The sequence below is a fragment of the Phacochoerus africanus genome, chromosome 15, assembly GCF_016906955.1.
Source record: "Phacochoerus africanus isolate WHEZ1 chromosome 15, ROS_Pafr_v1, whole genome shotgun sequence".
Lineage (NCBI taxonomy): Eukaryota > Metazoa > Chordata > Mammalia > Artiodactyla > Suidae > Phacochoerus > Phacochoerus africanus.
The window spans coordinates 7279158-7292651 of record NC_062558.1 but is presented as its reverse complement, the minus strand read 5'-3'; the positions used below and the strand labels follow the sequence as shown (position 1 = coordinate 7292651).

The 13494-nt window shown below is 51.9% G+C and overlaps 1 protein-coding gene and 1 pseudogene across 2 annotated transcripts in view; both read left to right on the top strand.

The window, feature by feature from the left end:
• Positions 1 to 2559: 2559 nt before the first annotated feature.
• The window catches only part of PEBP4 (phosphatidylethanolamine binding protein 4), a 205543-nt gene continuing 194608 nt past the window's right edge, over positions 2560 to 13494 (top strand). The window contains exons 1-3 of one of the 2 annotated variants that reach the window (XM_047761762.1): positions 2560 to 2744; positions 2830 to 2966; positions 9947 to 10073. In XM_047761762.1, the coding sequence (XP_047617718.1) occupies positions 2836 to 2966; positions 9947 to 10073 (258 nt within the window). In that variant the 5' untranslated portion in view covers positions 2560 to 2744; positions 2830 to 2835. The remainder of the gene's footprint in view (positions 2745 to 2829; positions 2967 to 9946; positions 10074 to 13494) is intronic. The other variant, XM_047761763.1, reaches the window with a different exon arrangement.
• Positions 5074 to 5858, top strand: LOC125116498 (40S ribosomal protein S6-like; annotated as a pseudogene).

Sequence of the window (13494 nt, the reverse complement as noted above, 5' to 3'; positions counted from 1 at the left end):
CGAACCGGTGCCAAAGAAGCGACCCGAGCCGCTGCCATGGCAAAGCGGGACCCCTAACCCGCTGCGCCACAAGAGAACTCTCCAAAAATAATTTGTTTAGCATCTAGACTCATCAGGGATTGCGCTTGGAAATCGAGACACAGAATGGGTGGAAGCTTGCAGACTGGGGGCGTGGGAACACTGTAAGCAAAGCACTAAGTAAATAACTACAACATAATTTTACAAACGTTTAAGAACCATAAGGAAATGAGTGAATTGCTCTGATTCTGCATTATGTGGATCTAATGGAGCCTGGGGGGGGTCACACCAGTTCCTCTAAGGAAAGTACACCTCACGCTCCACCAAATGGGAGGGGGCGGGGGAGGGCTAGGGGCGGAGCATAGGGGCTGAGGGACAGGCGGAGAGTAGAGAGCCGTGGCTAGAGAGGCAGGAAGAGCCCGGTCTTGCAGGGCATTGTGGGCTACCTGGAAGATTCTGGGCTTTAGTCCAAGAACAAAGTGAGTAGAAAGGGGGCCGATAGGGGCACAGCCAAGACGCCGGGAGTGGGCGGTAGAGTGGATGAGGAGCATGAGTCAGACAGCGAGGGTTCGAATCCCAGGTCGGTCACTTATTTCCCACGTGACCCAGGTTGAGGTTAGCGAACCCTTCAGTGCCTCAGTCTCTCGCTCTGTAAAATGGGATCCTGATAGGACCTAGTTTAGAAAATTACCACCATGAGGGAATTGGTGCTTAAAGCCTGGTTCACCCTGAGTAAGGAGGAATTGCTGACATAAGCAACCTCCTCCGGAGCAGCCCTGAACCGTGGATTCACCCCCACCTCCAGACAGCCGTTTGTTACCCTAATGGCCTGGCACCCGGGAAAGTTCTGGTTTCTTTAGCGGCTGCCATTTTTTTTCTTCTTCTTTTTTTTCTTTTTCGGAATGCACCTGTAGCATGTGGAGGTTCCCAGGCTAGGGGTCTAATCAGAGCTGCAGCTGCCGGCCTACAACACAGCAGCAGCAATGCCGGATGGGAGCCCCATCTGTAACCTACACCACAGCTCACAGCAACGTCCGATCCCTAACCCACGGAGGTTAAGCAGGGAGGGAACCCGCATCTTTATGGATACTAGCCTGATTCTTCACCGCTGAGACACGACATAAATTCCGTGGCTGCCACTTTGAAGACAGCAGTGTCTTGGCCTTGGGTGACCATTCTGCCATCATCATCCTCTGCCTGTGAGCTCCTTGAATTCAGGGACCATGCTCAGTCTGTACCCTGGCCGGCACAGGGCTCAGCATGTGTGATTGGATGTGTGGAGAGCTGGATTGTGAATGAATGGCTAGGTGGATGGATCTGTGGAAAAATATTTACACTACCCATTAATTATTGAGCATTACCTCAGTGCCAGGTACCTTACTAAGTGCCTTACATAATTCATTCATTTCAACACAACCATTTTGTGGGTCGGCTGCTAGGAGACACTGTCCAGTAGGAGGGACCTTGGGAATGATGTGGGAATGATGGGGGTGGGGAGCCTTTGTCATACTTCAGGGAGTATGATTATTGAGAAATGTGTTTGGTCTGTTGCCCCAAAGAAGGGCTTTTGCTGCAAGTCGGGGTCTTGGAAGCAGGAATTCAACTGAAAAGCAAGCTCTGCAGAAATGTTTCTCTAAAGATCTAGCTGCATGTACTCTCTACCTACCACCTCATCTTCCTTCGCCCGGCCCAAGGGCGACAGGATCATTTTATTTGTTTTTACAAGACGTGGTGCATCCTGAAGAGGCGTGAGACAACACCCCCCCCTCCCCCAGCCAAGTAGTGGAGCTCAATGCAGAAACCCGTGTCTGAGGTCCCCTCCCCCTTCCCCTGTGGTGGAGGAACTGCCTTTGATCTTCCCCCTGCCCCTCTGGTTCCAATCAGAGTCCCACACCCTCCTGCCTGCAGGCCTGTTCCCTGAGGGAACGCAGGCCACCCAGGGGTCCCAGGCGAGTGTTCAACGCAGCCCTAGGCCCCCCTTCCTCCTAGTGCAGTGAGTTGTGCAAGCTTCCCCCTTCCTGAGCAGCTCTGCTGGCCTTCTTCTCCAGGGACTATTATTTTGGGACAGTGCTGAGTTCAGCACCACTGCAAGGTACAGCCGGGCACACCCTTCTGTCCTCAGCTGGCCCTTCAGAGCTGGCCTCAGGGCCTGGTGGCCCTCCCCTCCTCCTCCCCTGTGCAGCAGCCCCTCCTCCGCAGGGTCACCGTGTCCAACCGTGACCGCCATCCGACAGCCCCCAGGCTGTCAAGACAGGTGGCAGAGGAGCTGTGGGTGGGAGAAGCAGAGCTGGTGCACAGGGCGCACCCCAGCCTCACGCCTGCTCCTAGAAAACCCTGCAAGGTGGGGCCGTCATGAGCACCCCCAGAACCCGAAGCCTGGGGTCACCAGCCTCTCAGGGTTTGCTTTAAAGTCAAAGGAGGAGGCTCAACTGATTGCACAGGGGTAACTCGGGAGGGGCAGGGTGAGGGGGGCTGTGTAAGAGGCTTATATAAGCCCTCCTGTGCTGCAGCCTGCTCTGCGCCCAGGCGGGCGGCAGGCAGAGTGACAGCACAGCTCTGCTCCGTGGAGGAGGGGCCTCAGCCAGGACTGAAAATTGAGTCCAGCTGGGAAGAGGCCCAGGTCCGCCCAAGGTTCTTGTGTCCGGGTACGGATTAGCTGCTGGAGCCCAGCCTGGCCTGAACTTCTCCCTTGCACTTCTCCCTACTGAGCAGAGGGTTCTGACCAGGTGGGCCCCTAGGGCAGGGGCTCTGGGGTGGGCAGAGCACCCCCTGCGGTGGGCCTGGTGGCACTGAAGGTTCCTTCCGTTCCAGGTGCCCATGGGCTGGACCATGAGGCTGGCTACGGCAGCCCTGTTCCTGGGCCTCACGATGGCGGTCCCCGGAGATGAAGAGGACAGTGACCCATGTGTGTACGAGGCCTTGTCTGACAGCGACGCTGTGCTCTGCAAGTAAGACTGGGTGGCCCCCCGCTCCCAAGAGCCGAGCTAGGGGCTCGGAGAGGGGGTGCTTCCAGAACCAAGGGGGCACTGCCTCCCAAGGCAGCCTCTGTGGAAGGCAGAACATAAGGCAGCTCTGGGGCCACTCTGATGGAACATGACAGCGAGGAAAGGACTCAGACCCTTTCAGGCCCCTGCTGTCCAAGGGCGGTTCTCAGGGGCTAGGAGGGTATGCAGATCTGGTCCGCTCCCCCGGGCCTCCAAACCCAAGGGGCCCTGTGGGGCTGTGGCCTCACCCTCTGTGTTGGCACCCGAAAGAGACCATCATTTCCTCCAGCATGGAACGCCTCCTGTCCCCCGGCAATGTGGCATTTTAAAGGAAAGTGGCATTTATTTGACAGAGGGTGTGTGATTGGACCCTCCCTATGTTTCCTGTTCCCTAACAAGGCCCTAGGGACGTCGGGACAGGTGGACCTGTTAGGGAGCGTGGCCAATGGACATTGTTCAGGGAAGAGTCTGGGTGTCGAGGCCTGGCTTTGTCTCTTCCAAGGGCGCAAGCTTCTCTCCCTTTTCATCAGTTCAGCTCTCTCCTGCCTGTGGGTCAGAAAAGCCAGTCTTCATCGTCCTGGACACATGGTCATCCTCAGGGCTGCCCCAGCCATGCTCCTGGCAACCTCCTCTACCAGTTTGGTGACTGAGTATGCTGGCATCCCTCTGAGGCCATCAGAAATGAGGCTGGGAGCAAGGACTCTCACTTCCTACTCTGTCTCTCTGAGTACATTTGAATTGTTACAAACACTACTTTTAGAAAGAGAAATATGTTTGCCCTTAAAAATTTAGGCCGGAGTTCCCATTGTGGCTTAGTGGTTAACCAACCCTATTAGGAACCATGAAATTTCAGGTTTGATCCCTGGCCTCGCTCAGTGGGTTAAGGATCTGGCATTGCTTGAGCTGTGGTGTAGGTTGCAGACACAGGTTGGATCCCATGTTGCTGTTGCTGTGATGTCGGCCAGCTGCTACAGCTCTGATTGGACCCCTAGCCTGGGAACCTCCATAGCTGCAGGTGTGGCCCTAAAAAGACAAAAGAAAAAAGAAAAGAAAAAAAAAAGTTAGGCAGTTGGATCCAAAAAGAAAAAAAACACAAATTTTGCTCCTATCGATTACATTTTTTGGCCACGCCCATGGCATGTGGAAGTCCCCAGGCCAGGGATAGAACCCATGCCACAGCAGTGACCTGGGCTGCTACAGTGACAACTCTGGATCCTTAACCCACTGAGCCACCAGGGAACTCCTATCTGTACACTTTTTAAATCTGGTGAAACAGTCCTGGGTAAAGTTTTGTGTGGGGGAGGGAGGGAACGACTGCCCCTCACATGTGAGCGGGTGCTGTGCTTCCCGGGAGTGGACAGGTCCTTGAGCTAGGACAGTGGGGCCAGGGCAAGGCCAGGCCAGGCCATGATTAGGGCCCCATCATGGAGTGCCTCTTGTGCTCCCCATGTTCACTCTGGAACACAGAGAACATGATCACATGTGTATGGTCCCTGGAGGGGACCAGCCAGCATCCCAGCTGCCCTAGGCTCAGCCCTGCCAACATCCACATGCCGGCACTATGGTGGCCTGGGTGCTGTGACACATGAGGAAGCTCTGCGGCACCTGGTACATGCCAGGAGTTCTGTTGGTGATTTAGACTCCTTGAACTATTTCATTTTTGTCAGGAACCCACCAAGTAGGTGCTAATCCTTGTTTTGCAGCTGAGGAATCCCCAGAGATTAAATAACCTGCCCATAGTGTTCACACACCTAACAAGTCCAAGATCAAGGTGCTGGCAGATTCTGTGCCTGGCGAGAACTTACTTTCTGATTCATGGTTGGTGGTCTCCTTGCTGTGTCCTCACGTGGTCGAAGAGGCGAGAGTTCTCTGGGGCCTCATTTAAAAGGGCACTCATCCCATTCAAGAGGGCTCCACCCTCAGGACCTCAGCACCAGCAGCCCCACTTCCTCAGTCCATCATTTTGGGGGCTTGGATTTCAACATACGAATTATCCGTATTTCTAAGGGCTCCTTAGAAAACAACAGCAGCTCTTTTGTGTGGTGCCTCGAAGGCGGCCGGCCACTTCAGGATGAAGCTGAACGTCTCTTTCCCTGCCACTGGCTGCAAGAAACTCATTGACGTAGACGATGCACCAAAACTTCTTACCTTTTATGAGAAAGGTATGGCCGCAGAAGTTGCTGCTGACGCTCTGGGTGAAGAATGGAGGGTTACGTGGTCTGGATCAGCGGTGGGAACAACAAACAAGGTTTCCCCACGAAGCAGGGTGTTTTGACCCATGGCCACATCCTCCTGCTGCTGAGTAAGGGCATTCCCGTTCCCACAGAGGACTGGAGAAGGAAAGCGCACATCTGCTCAGGGTTGCATGCCAATCCGAGTATTCTCAATTTTGTCCTCATAAGGAAAGGGGAGAAGGATGTTCCTGGACTCACCGACTCTCACCGACCCCCGTCGCCTGGGACCTAGAAGGTCTAGCAGAATCCGCAGACTTTGCGGTCGAAGGAAGATGGTATCCATCAGTATGCAGTGAGAAAGCCCCTAAACAAAGAAGGTAAGAAACCTGGGACCAAACACCCAAGATTCAGTGCCTGGTTACTCCACATGTTCTGCAACACACACGTTGGCATATTGCTCTGAAGAAACAACGTACTAAGAAAAATAAGGAAGAGGCTGCAGAATATGCTAAACTTTTGGCCAAGAGAATGAAGGAGGCCAAAGAAAAACATCAGGAACAGATTGCCAGAAGACGGGGCCGTCCTCTCTGAGAGCCTCTACCTCTAAGTCTGAGTCCAGTCAAAAACAAGATGTTCTAAGAGTAACAAATAAATGACATCAAATCTTCAGAAAAAGAAAAAGAAGGCGTTCCTGTCATGGCTCAGTGGAAACGAATCTGACTCGGAACCATGAGGTTGTGGGTTCCATCCCTGGCCTCACTCGGTGGGTTGAGGATCCGGCGCTGCCATGAGCTGTAGTGTAGGTCACAGATGCGGCTCAGATCTGGGATTGCTGTGGCTGTGGCGTAGGCCAGTGGCAACAGCTCCAATTGGACCCCTATGCTGGGGACCTCCATATGCCGAGGGTATAGCCCTGAAAAGACAAAAAAAAAAAAAAAAAAAAAAAAAAGGAGTTCCCGTCGTGGCGCAGTGGTTAACGAATCCGACTAGGAACCATGAGGTTGCGGGTTCGGTCCCTGCCCTTGCTCAGTGGGTTAACGATCCGGCGTTGCCGTGAGCTGTGGTGTAGGTTGCAGACGCGGCTCGGATCCCGTGTTGCTGTGGCTCTGGCGTAGGTCGGTGGCTTTAGCTCCGATTCGACCCCTAGCCTGGGAACCTCCATATGCCGTGGGAGCGGCCCAAGAAATAGCAACAACAACAACAACAACAACAAAAAAGACAAAAAAAAAAAAAAGAAAGAAAAGAAAAGAAAAGAAAAAGAAAACACCAGCAGACCCCCTCTTTGAGAAGTGTGGACTGACAACACTAAGCTTGCCTGCTAGGAAAATGGCTTGTGACTAAATCATCCTTGCACAGGGAAGCTTTGTCTTTCTGACTGCTGGAGACTTTTGTTCGTCAAAGATCATCACTGAATGAGAACTTATCAAGCACATATCAGACCCCGGAGCAGAGATCAGGACCTCTTGCATTGGGCACCTCCCCAAGAGCCCTGCTCAGCTCAGGCATTTAACCTTGCCAGGCAGCCCCCCCAAAGAGAAGCTCCTCCTCTCACGGGCATGATTTAGCCTCTAGTAGGGAGATCTTGAAGTTAGGACTCAATAGTTAAAGATGTTCATCTCTAAGGGAGGAATTTTTGGTGCTGTCACAAGCAGGGGGAAACATAAACTTGCAGAATAATACCTCACCTGCTCCTGAGAAAGGTGGAGTGGCCTGACAGAATCAGAGTCAGAACCCTAGGCTCAGTCTTGGTAGTGAGAGAACCATGGTTGTCCAACTCGCACCCAGTGGGTGAACCCACTGACCCAGCGACTCTCCCAGGGACCTGGACCTGCCCGCCCCAGCCCTCTCCTGTGCTCAGAAGCCCCCCTGTCTTCGGACGAGGAACTCCTGTGTCAAGTTGGGGGCTACCTTTAACTGAACCCCATTCTTTCCAGTTGCGCCCCAGGCCCTGCATGGAACAAAGTAGTTTCTCTTCCTCTGGAGGGTCCTGTGGATGTTTGGAGACAGATGTCACGACCCCGCCTTCACCCGCTGCTCTTCTTCCCTGGGTACCCTCCTCCCATCTTTCAGTTCCTCCTGGGGGGCTTGTCCTGGGCCCCCTGCCTTTGGTTGGAGACAGACCCACCATCCACGCTGAAAACCACACAGCAGAGGGTGGGGTGCCCCCTCCCCCACCACCTCTGTGAAGGCAGCCTCACCTCCACGGGCCTTTTTGTCACCCTTGCTTTGGGGCAGCTGAGATTCTGAGCCTTCTTCCTATCTGGGGAGCTGTTTCTCTCTGACCAGGTTCTTAACAGTGCTAAAGGGACTTCGGTGACCATCCATTCAAATGGAAGCCCGGAGAAAAAAGTGACTTGTTAGGGAAGCTGCATGCTCCAGGGGAAAGTGCAGACCCGCCGCAGCAGCCCTTCTCTCTTGCTGGACAGCGAAGTAGCCCCAAACCGAGCAGCTGCGCACATGCCTTGTCTAGCTTTCTCCGGGTCTAGCCCAGCCGGGCACCTCCAGCGCAGGCTCAAAGGAGGCTGCAGTCCAGCCACTGGATGAGACTTACAGGCGACATGCAGGCTTCAAGCCCGTGGCTGGCAGTGCCCACCGGCATGAGGGCTGGGGGACAGACCTCTTTCCTGGTCCCCTGGCATGTACCCTCTCAGGGTACTCTCTGTGGCTTTGCTGTTTCCCTCACCAAATAGCAGCGTGGTGATTTCGCTTAACTGATTTAACATTTCCAGTAATTCTGCTGGGGTAAAAGGAAGAAACCCTTTTGTTCCCCAGCAAAGGCCCTTGTGGTTCTGTTTCCCTCCTCCTTGCACCTGGCCTTTCCTAGTTCTGGAGGGTTCCCTCCTTCCGCCTCAGATCTTAACAGCTGCAGTGGCAGGGGGTTGTGGCAGCAACAAACCAAATGCTTTTTTTTTTTTTTTCATTTTTACCGCTGTACCTGTGGCACACGGAAGTTCCCGGGCTAGGGGTCGAATCACAGCTACAGCTGCCGACCTCCGCTATAGCTACAGCAACACAGGGTCTGAGCCACATCTGTGACCTGTGCCACAGCTTGCAGCAATGCTGGATCCTTAACCCATTGATCAAGGCCAGGCACCTACCCTGCATCCTCACGGATACTATGTTGGGTTCTCAACCTGCTGAGCCACAATGGGAATGCCCAAATGGTCTTTAAAATGCCGCTATGAAGAGAAATGAAAACTCATCCCTTGAAACACCTTTCATAAAGCTATTAAAACCTTGCCTTTGGAAAGGCAGTATTATAAACTTGAAAGGAGTTAAAAGAATCCAGTATGCTCAGCAAGCCATTGGTTCAGCCAACTGGCTGCAGTGAATAATCTGTTTCAAGAGGTCTGAGTCCTGGTTTTAGGGATGCTGGCCCGAGGAAGCATCTTGTGTCTGTCAGGTCTGCAGGGGTGGGCTGCTTTTGCCCAGGGCAGGGCCTTAGGAACCACTGGAGGGGTTGGTGGGGATGTGGGGCCCCCAGTGGGAAGCTGTCCTTGGACTTCTCCCAGGTCCAGACCTCCAGTGCTCCCCCTCTGGATCTACTTCCCTGATTACATACTCAAGGGTCCCCCTCAGGCATCACCCCCAGTCAGCCCAGGGTGACCACTGGCCTCTGTGGAGCCAGTCAGCCACACCGAGCTTTTGGAAAGGCTAAGTGAATCATCTTCACCAAATAAACTCTACACAGACCCTGGGCCTTGGTGATAAAGAGTGACAAGCAGAAGTTGACACAGAAATTTTTGTGTATATCTATTCGAAGACCGTTTTTCCATCCCTGAGTTTCAAATACAGGTATACCTTTAGGTCTAACCCTGTGAAGGTGGGGGATCAGCCTGCCAGGTAAGCCTGGTTCTCAGGGCACTTGTGCAGGTCACGGGCTTCTCAGGGAGAAAGCAGATAGGTGCGTATGCACACGACAGGCTTTGTTTACTCTTGAGCCATATCTGCGTTCTGAAAGCACAGTGAATGGCAGATTGAGAACCTAGGGTAGGGGCAGTGCAGCACCCAGAGAAGCAGGTTATTTAGCAGATGGGTGGGATTTGCAGTCCTGGAGAGGATCTGGATTATTTAGGGGACAGAAATGTCTGTGCCTCTGAAGAAGCCTATGCCATGTTGCCAAACCTTTCTTTATGTAATAAGAACATTCCAGAAAATCAATGATGTGTAAATATTGTTCTTATGCACTCAGACTTATTTTCAAGACACTGACCAGATTTGCCTGAGGAGATAGATAGATACAGATATACATATTGCTTTTTAGGGCCGCACTCTCAGCATATGGAGGTTCCCAGGCTAGGGGTTGAACTGGAGCTGCAGCTGCTGGTCTACACCACAGCCACAGCAATGCCAGATCCTTAACCCACTGAGTGAGGTCATGGATCAAACTCATGTCCTCATGGATCCTAGTCGGATTCATTTCCACTGCGCCACAATGGGAACTCCAAGGAGGATGTGCATATATTTTTTGAGAAGCAAACACTGACAATAATGCACACTTTCAGACCACTGATGACCTTCCGGACTCTCTTGTAAACCTTGATCTCTACTTTCCCCCACACACCAACCCTATAAGTAGGTACCGTTAAGGTCCCATTGTACCGGGGAAGAAACTGAGGTGCAAGAGTTCGGGTAACTCTTGGGCCACACAGGTCACACAAGTGGAGTGGCAGGTCTAGGATTCAACCCCACTTGATTTCATTCCCAACAGTGCCAGACGAAGGCGCCCTAAGACCCTGACATGGGCCAACCATCTCCCTCTGTCCACAGGGGCCTCAAAGTGTTCTACCCAGAGTTGGGGAACCTCGGCTGTATGGTAGTTCCTGAGTGCAACAACTACAGACAGAAGATCACCTCCTGGACTGAGCCAATTGTCAAGTTCCCTGGGGCCTTGGACGTGAGTGAGCCAGCCTGGCTGGAGCGGGAGGGTCGTTGGTGTCAAGTTCCCTGAGTTTGCTCATCTGGGTGACATGAAGCCGCGTGTGGAGTGCACTGGGTTGGGTTTGGACCCAGCCCCGGGGGGCTGTTGCCATAGCAGGTGCCTTCTTTAGAGCAGCCCAGCCACCTTGGAGGAGGTTGGGTGGGTGGGAGGCTGCAAACTGGGAGCTTTGACAAGGCTCAGGGGCCATTCTGCCCGGGCCTCTCCCCGCCCCTGAGCCAGCTCCTCAGTCACCTTGGGGACCAGCCAGGGTGTGCTTTGGAGTCGGCAGAGAAAACAGGGAGAGAGGGGCTTGTGGGGAGTTCTTTCTCGAGGTGCAGGGTGGCTGGGCTTTCAGAGTGACCTAAATGGGGAGGACCTGGCTTGTAACGGGCAGTGCTTCTCATGTAGGCTGAACAAGCAGAGGTCAGTACCCTTGATTCTTGGGCAATATGAGACACCCTCAGAAGTTTGCCTGGAGTAGTCTGAAATTTTAAAAATTGAAGCCCTTTAGGGATTGGAAATAACGATTCCTTTTGCTGAGAAATGATTAGTATCATCTTATTCTGGAAGCTTCCCTTGGTTTGGGGATGTGATAAGCCTGGGGAAGGGCCGTAGGAGTGGGAAATGGGGCTGCAGCTGCTGGGGAAGCTGCTCCAGTGTCCTGGTCACCGTTTTTTTCTTTCTTGACTCCAAAGTGTTGGGGGTGGAGGGTGACCCTTGCTTTGTGTGTTTTAATAGGAGGTTCCAGTGTCAACCTAGGCATAAGGACAATGATGTGTCCAGGACTCAGGCCATGAATGGGTGGAGACAAAAGAGTCATGGTCAAGATGTGACCACATGTGCATCGAGGCCAGCCTTCTGGTCGCCTCTGTGTATCATGGCAGAGAGAGGCCACAGAGGACACCTTGCGTCTGGAGGCAGTCAGCATAGCCACAGAGAGATGACAGGTGTCGGAGCAGGGGGCGTACACAGATTACTCAGATGCAGAGGGGGCAGGTTTTTCTTTCTTTAACTGATTTTTGTTAGCAGGGAACACATAGGTGGTGATATGTCTCATAATGTAAGAGGCTGAGACTATGATGCTGTGACAGGCTGTGGTGATTGCAACCGGGACAAACATTCTTTCCTCTGGGAGACAAAGCAAAGCAAGTAATGAGGAGGCCTTCTGGGTGTCCTCCTCAACCCTCCCAAGCATCACACACATGCACACGCATGCACACGTCAGCCCTCCTCCCTGAAAAACCTTGACCAGGTCACACCCATGGACAGGGAGGAGAAGCAGAGGAAATCAAAGCCTCTGTGATGCTAATTCAGGACAGGTACAGGGCAAGAACCCAGTCTTCTAGGGAAGAGCATAAGGTTGCCCTGTGGGAGAGGACTCTTGACTTCATCCTTAATTCATTTGTCCCTAAAGAGTGAGGAGTTTGGACCAAATACTTTGCACAGCCCAGTGACTGTCCCAAGAGGGAGGCTAAGCAAAGGGTGCCATTCCTACCTGCTGTTTCTATTGATGCCCACTAGATGGCAGTGTAGGCTTTCCTGAGTATCTGAGTTCCTTGGGAGGAACAGGTTTGGAACAAGTTTGGTAAGTTTTGCATTTGATTGCATAGTCCTGGGTCTAGACACAAAATATCACCCCCTCCAAATCCTGAGATCTCCCATTCTGTCTCAGCCAAGAGGTGGCGTGGAGAAGAAAACCTGGAGATTTATGAAGGACAAAGATCTGTGCCCTTGGGGAGGACAGAGGTTTCACAAAGGAAGTTTTGGTCAAAGTGGTAGAAAGAAAGAAAAAGTAGCATTCTACTGCTATAGAATTGCAGTTTATGGAAATTTGCCCTTTGAGAAGGCAGGTTCAGCTAGAGTATGGAAAGCTACTATTTTGGGGGTAGCACCCACTTTATTATTTTTAAAATTTATTTTATTTCAGTATGGTTAATTTAAATGTTGTGTTAATTTCTGCTGTACAAAGTGATTGTTATAAACATATGTACATCCTTTTGATATTCTCTCCATTATGGTTAATCACATGATATTGATATAGTTCTTTGTGCCCTACAGTAGGACCTTGTTGTTTATCCATTCTGTGTAACAGGGTTTGCATCTGCTAATCCCAGACTTTCACTCCATCCCTCCATATCCCCTTGGCAGCCACAAGTCTGTTCTCGGTGTCTGTGAGTCTGTTTCTGTTTTGAAGATAAACTCATTTGTATCATATTTTAGATTCCACATATAAGTGATCTCAAATGGCATTTATTTTTCTCTTTCTGACTTACTTTGCTTAGTATGATAATCTCTAGGTCGGGTGGTATCCACTTTTATGCTGGAAACTGTTCATGAGTCAATTCATTTAATGTTCTCGTCAAGTTGAGTATTTCTTTAGTGGAGACTGTTAGTGACAAGTGAAAAAAGTTAACGCCCACTGGCTTGTGCCAAGAAAGAGGGAAGGCATGACTGATTCACAGATTGAAAACTCCAGAGATAACCTCAGGTATCTAGATGCTTAAACATCATCACCAGGAAATTGTCCCTTTACTTTTTTTCTACGCTGTGTTTTGTGTATAGACTCTTTCCTTGTGGTAACAAAAATGACCTCATTCTCTTTATGTTTTAGTAGCTTTTTTAACCCAGTGGGAATAGACTGACCCCTGTGCAACCATTAAAAGTCCCAAGATTTTTCCTGCTTGGATCCTATGCCCATCCTTGACCCAAACAGTCATGCTGGGAAGCCCCACTTGATCTTCAAGGGCCAAGAGCACAAGAGGACGGTTCCCCCAAAGGAGAATCAGGGTGCAGGTTATCGGAGGGGGAAAGGATGCTGGGTAGGAAACACAAGAGAAGGTCCAGTGGAAGGAAGTAATCAGACCAGGTGCAGAGCTGGAAGGGGGCAGAGCCAGGGTTTAAACCCAGGTATGTCCCGCTCCAAAGGCTTGGCCCCTGGACCACTGGCAGGAGCTCGCAGAGGAGACATGGGGCTGCTGGCTCACATGGGGAGGACTTGCTGAAGGGAACCACAGAAGGCACAGTGGTTGCTAAGGAAGGTGGTGATAAGGAGTAGAGACAGGCCGGCAGCAGTGAGAAACAAGATGCTAGCTAGAGCTTCCCTTCAAGGGTAATGGGGACAGTCACCTCCAGAGAGAGGGCACCTGGTAAAGTGGGGGAGGAAGCAGGTGCTACCTGGAAACAGGGTCCCTCGAAAGGGGGCGGCGAGACCCTGAGTCCTTAGTGATGGAGAAGGGAAGGGGATAAAGGCATTTTCTCTGGGCCCAGGATCTGATGGAAAAGGGCAAGAAGTGGGTGACTGGCTATGTGGGGACAATGCCTCATGTCAAAGGTGATTAAAACAATGCCACCAAAGCAACAGCTGCTGGTAGACACCCCCAGGGAACCCTGCACCAAG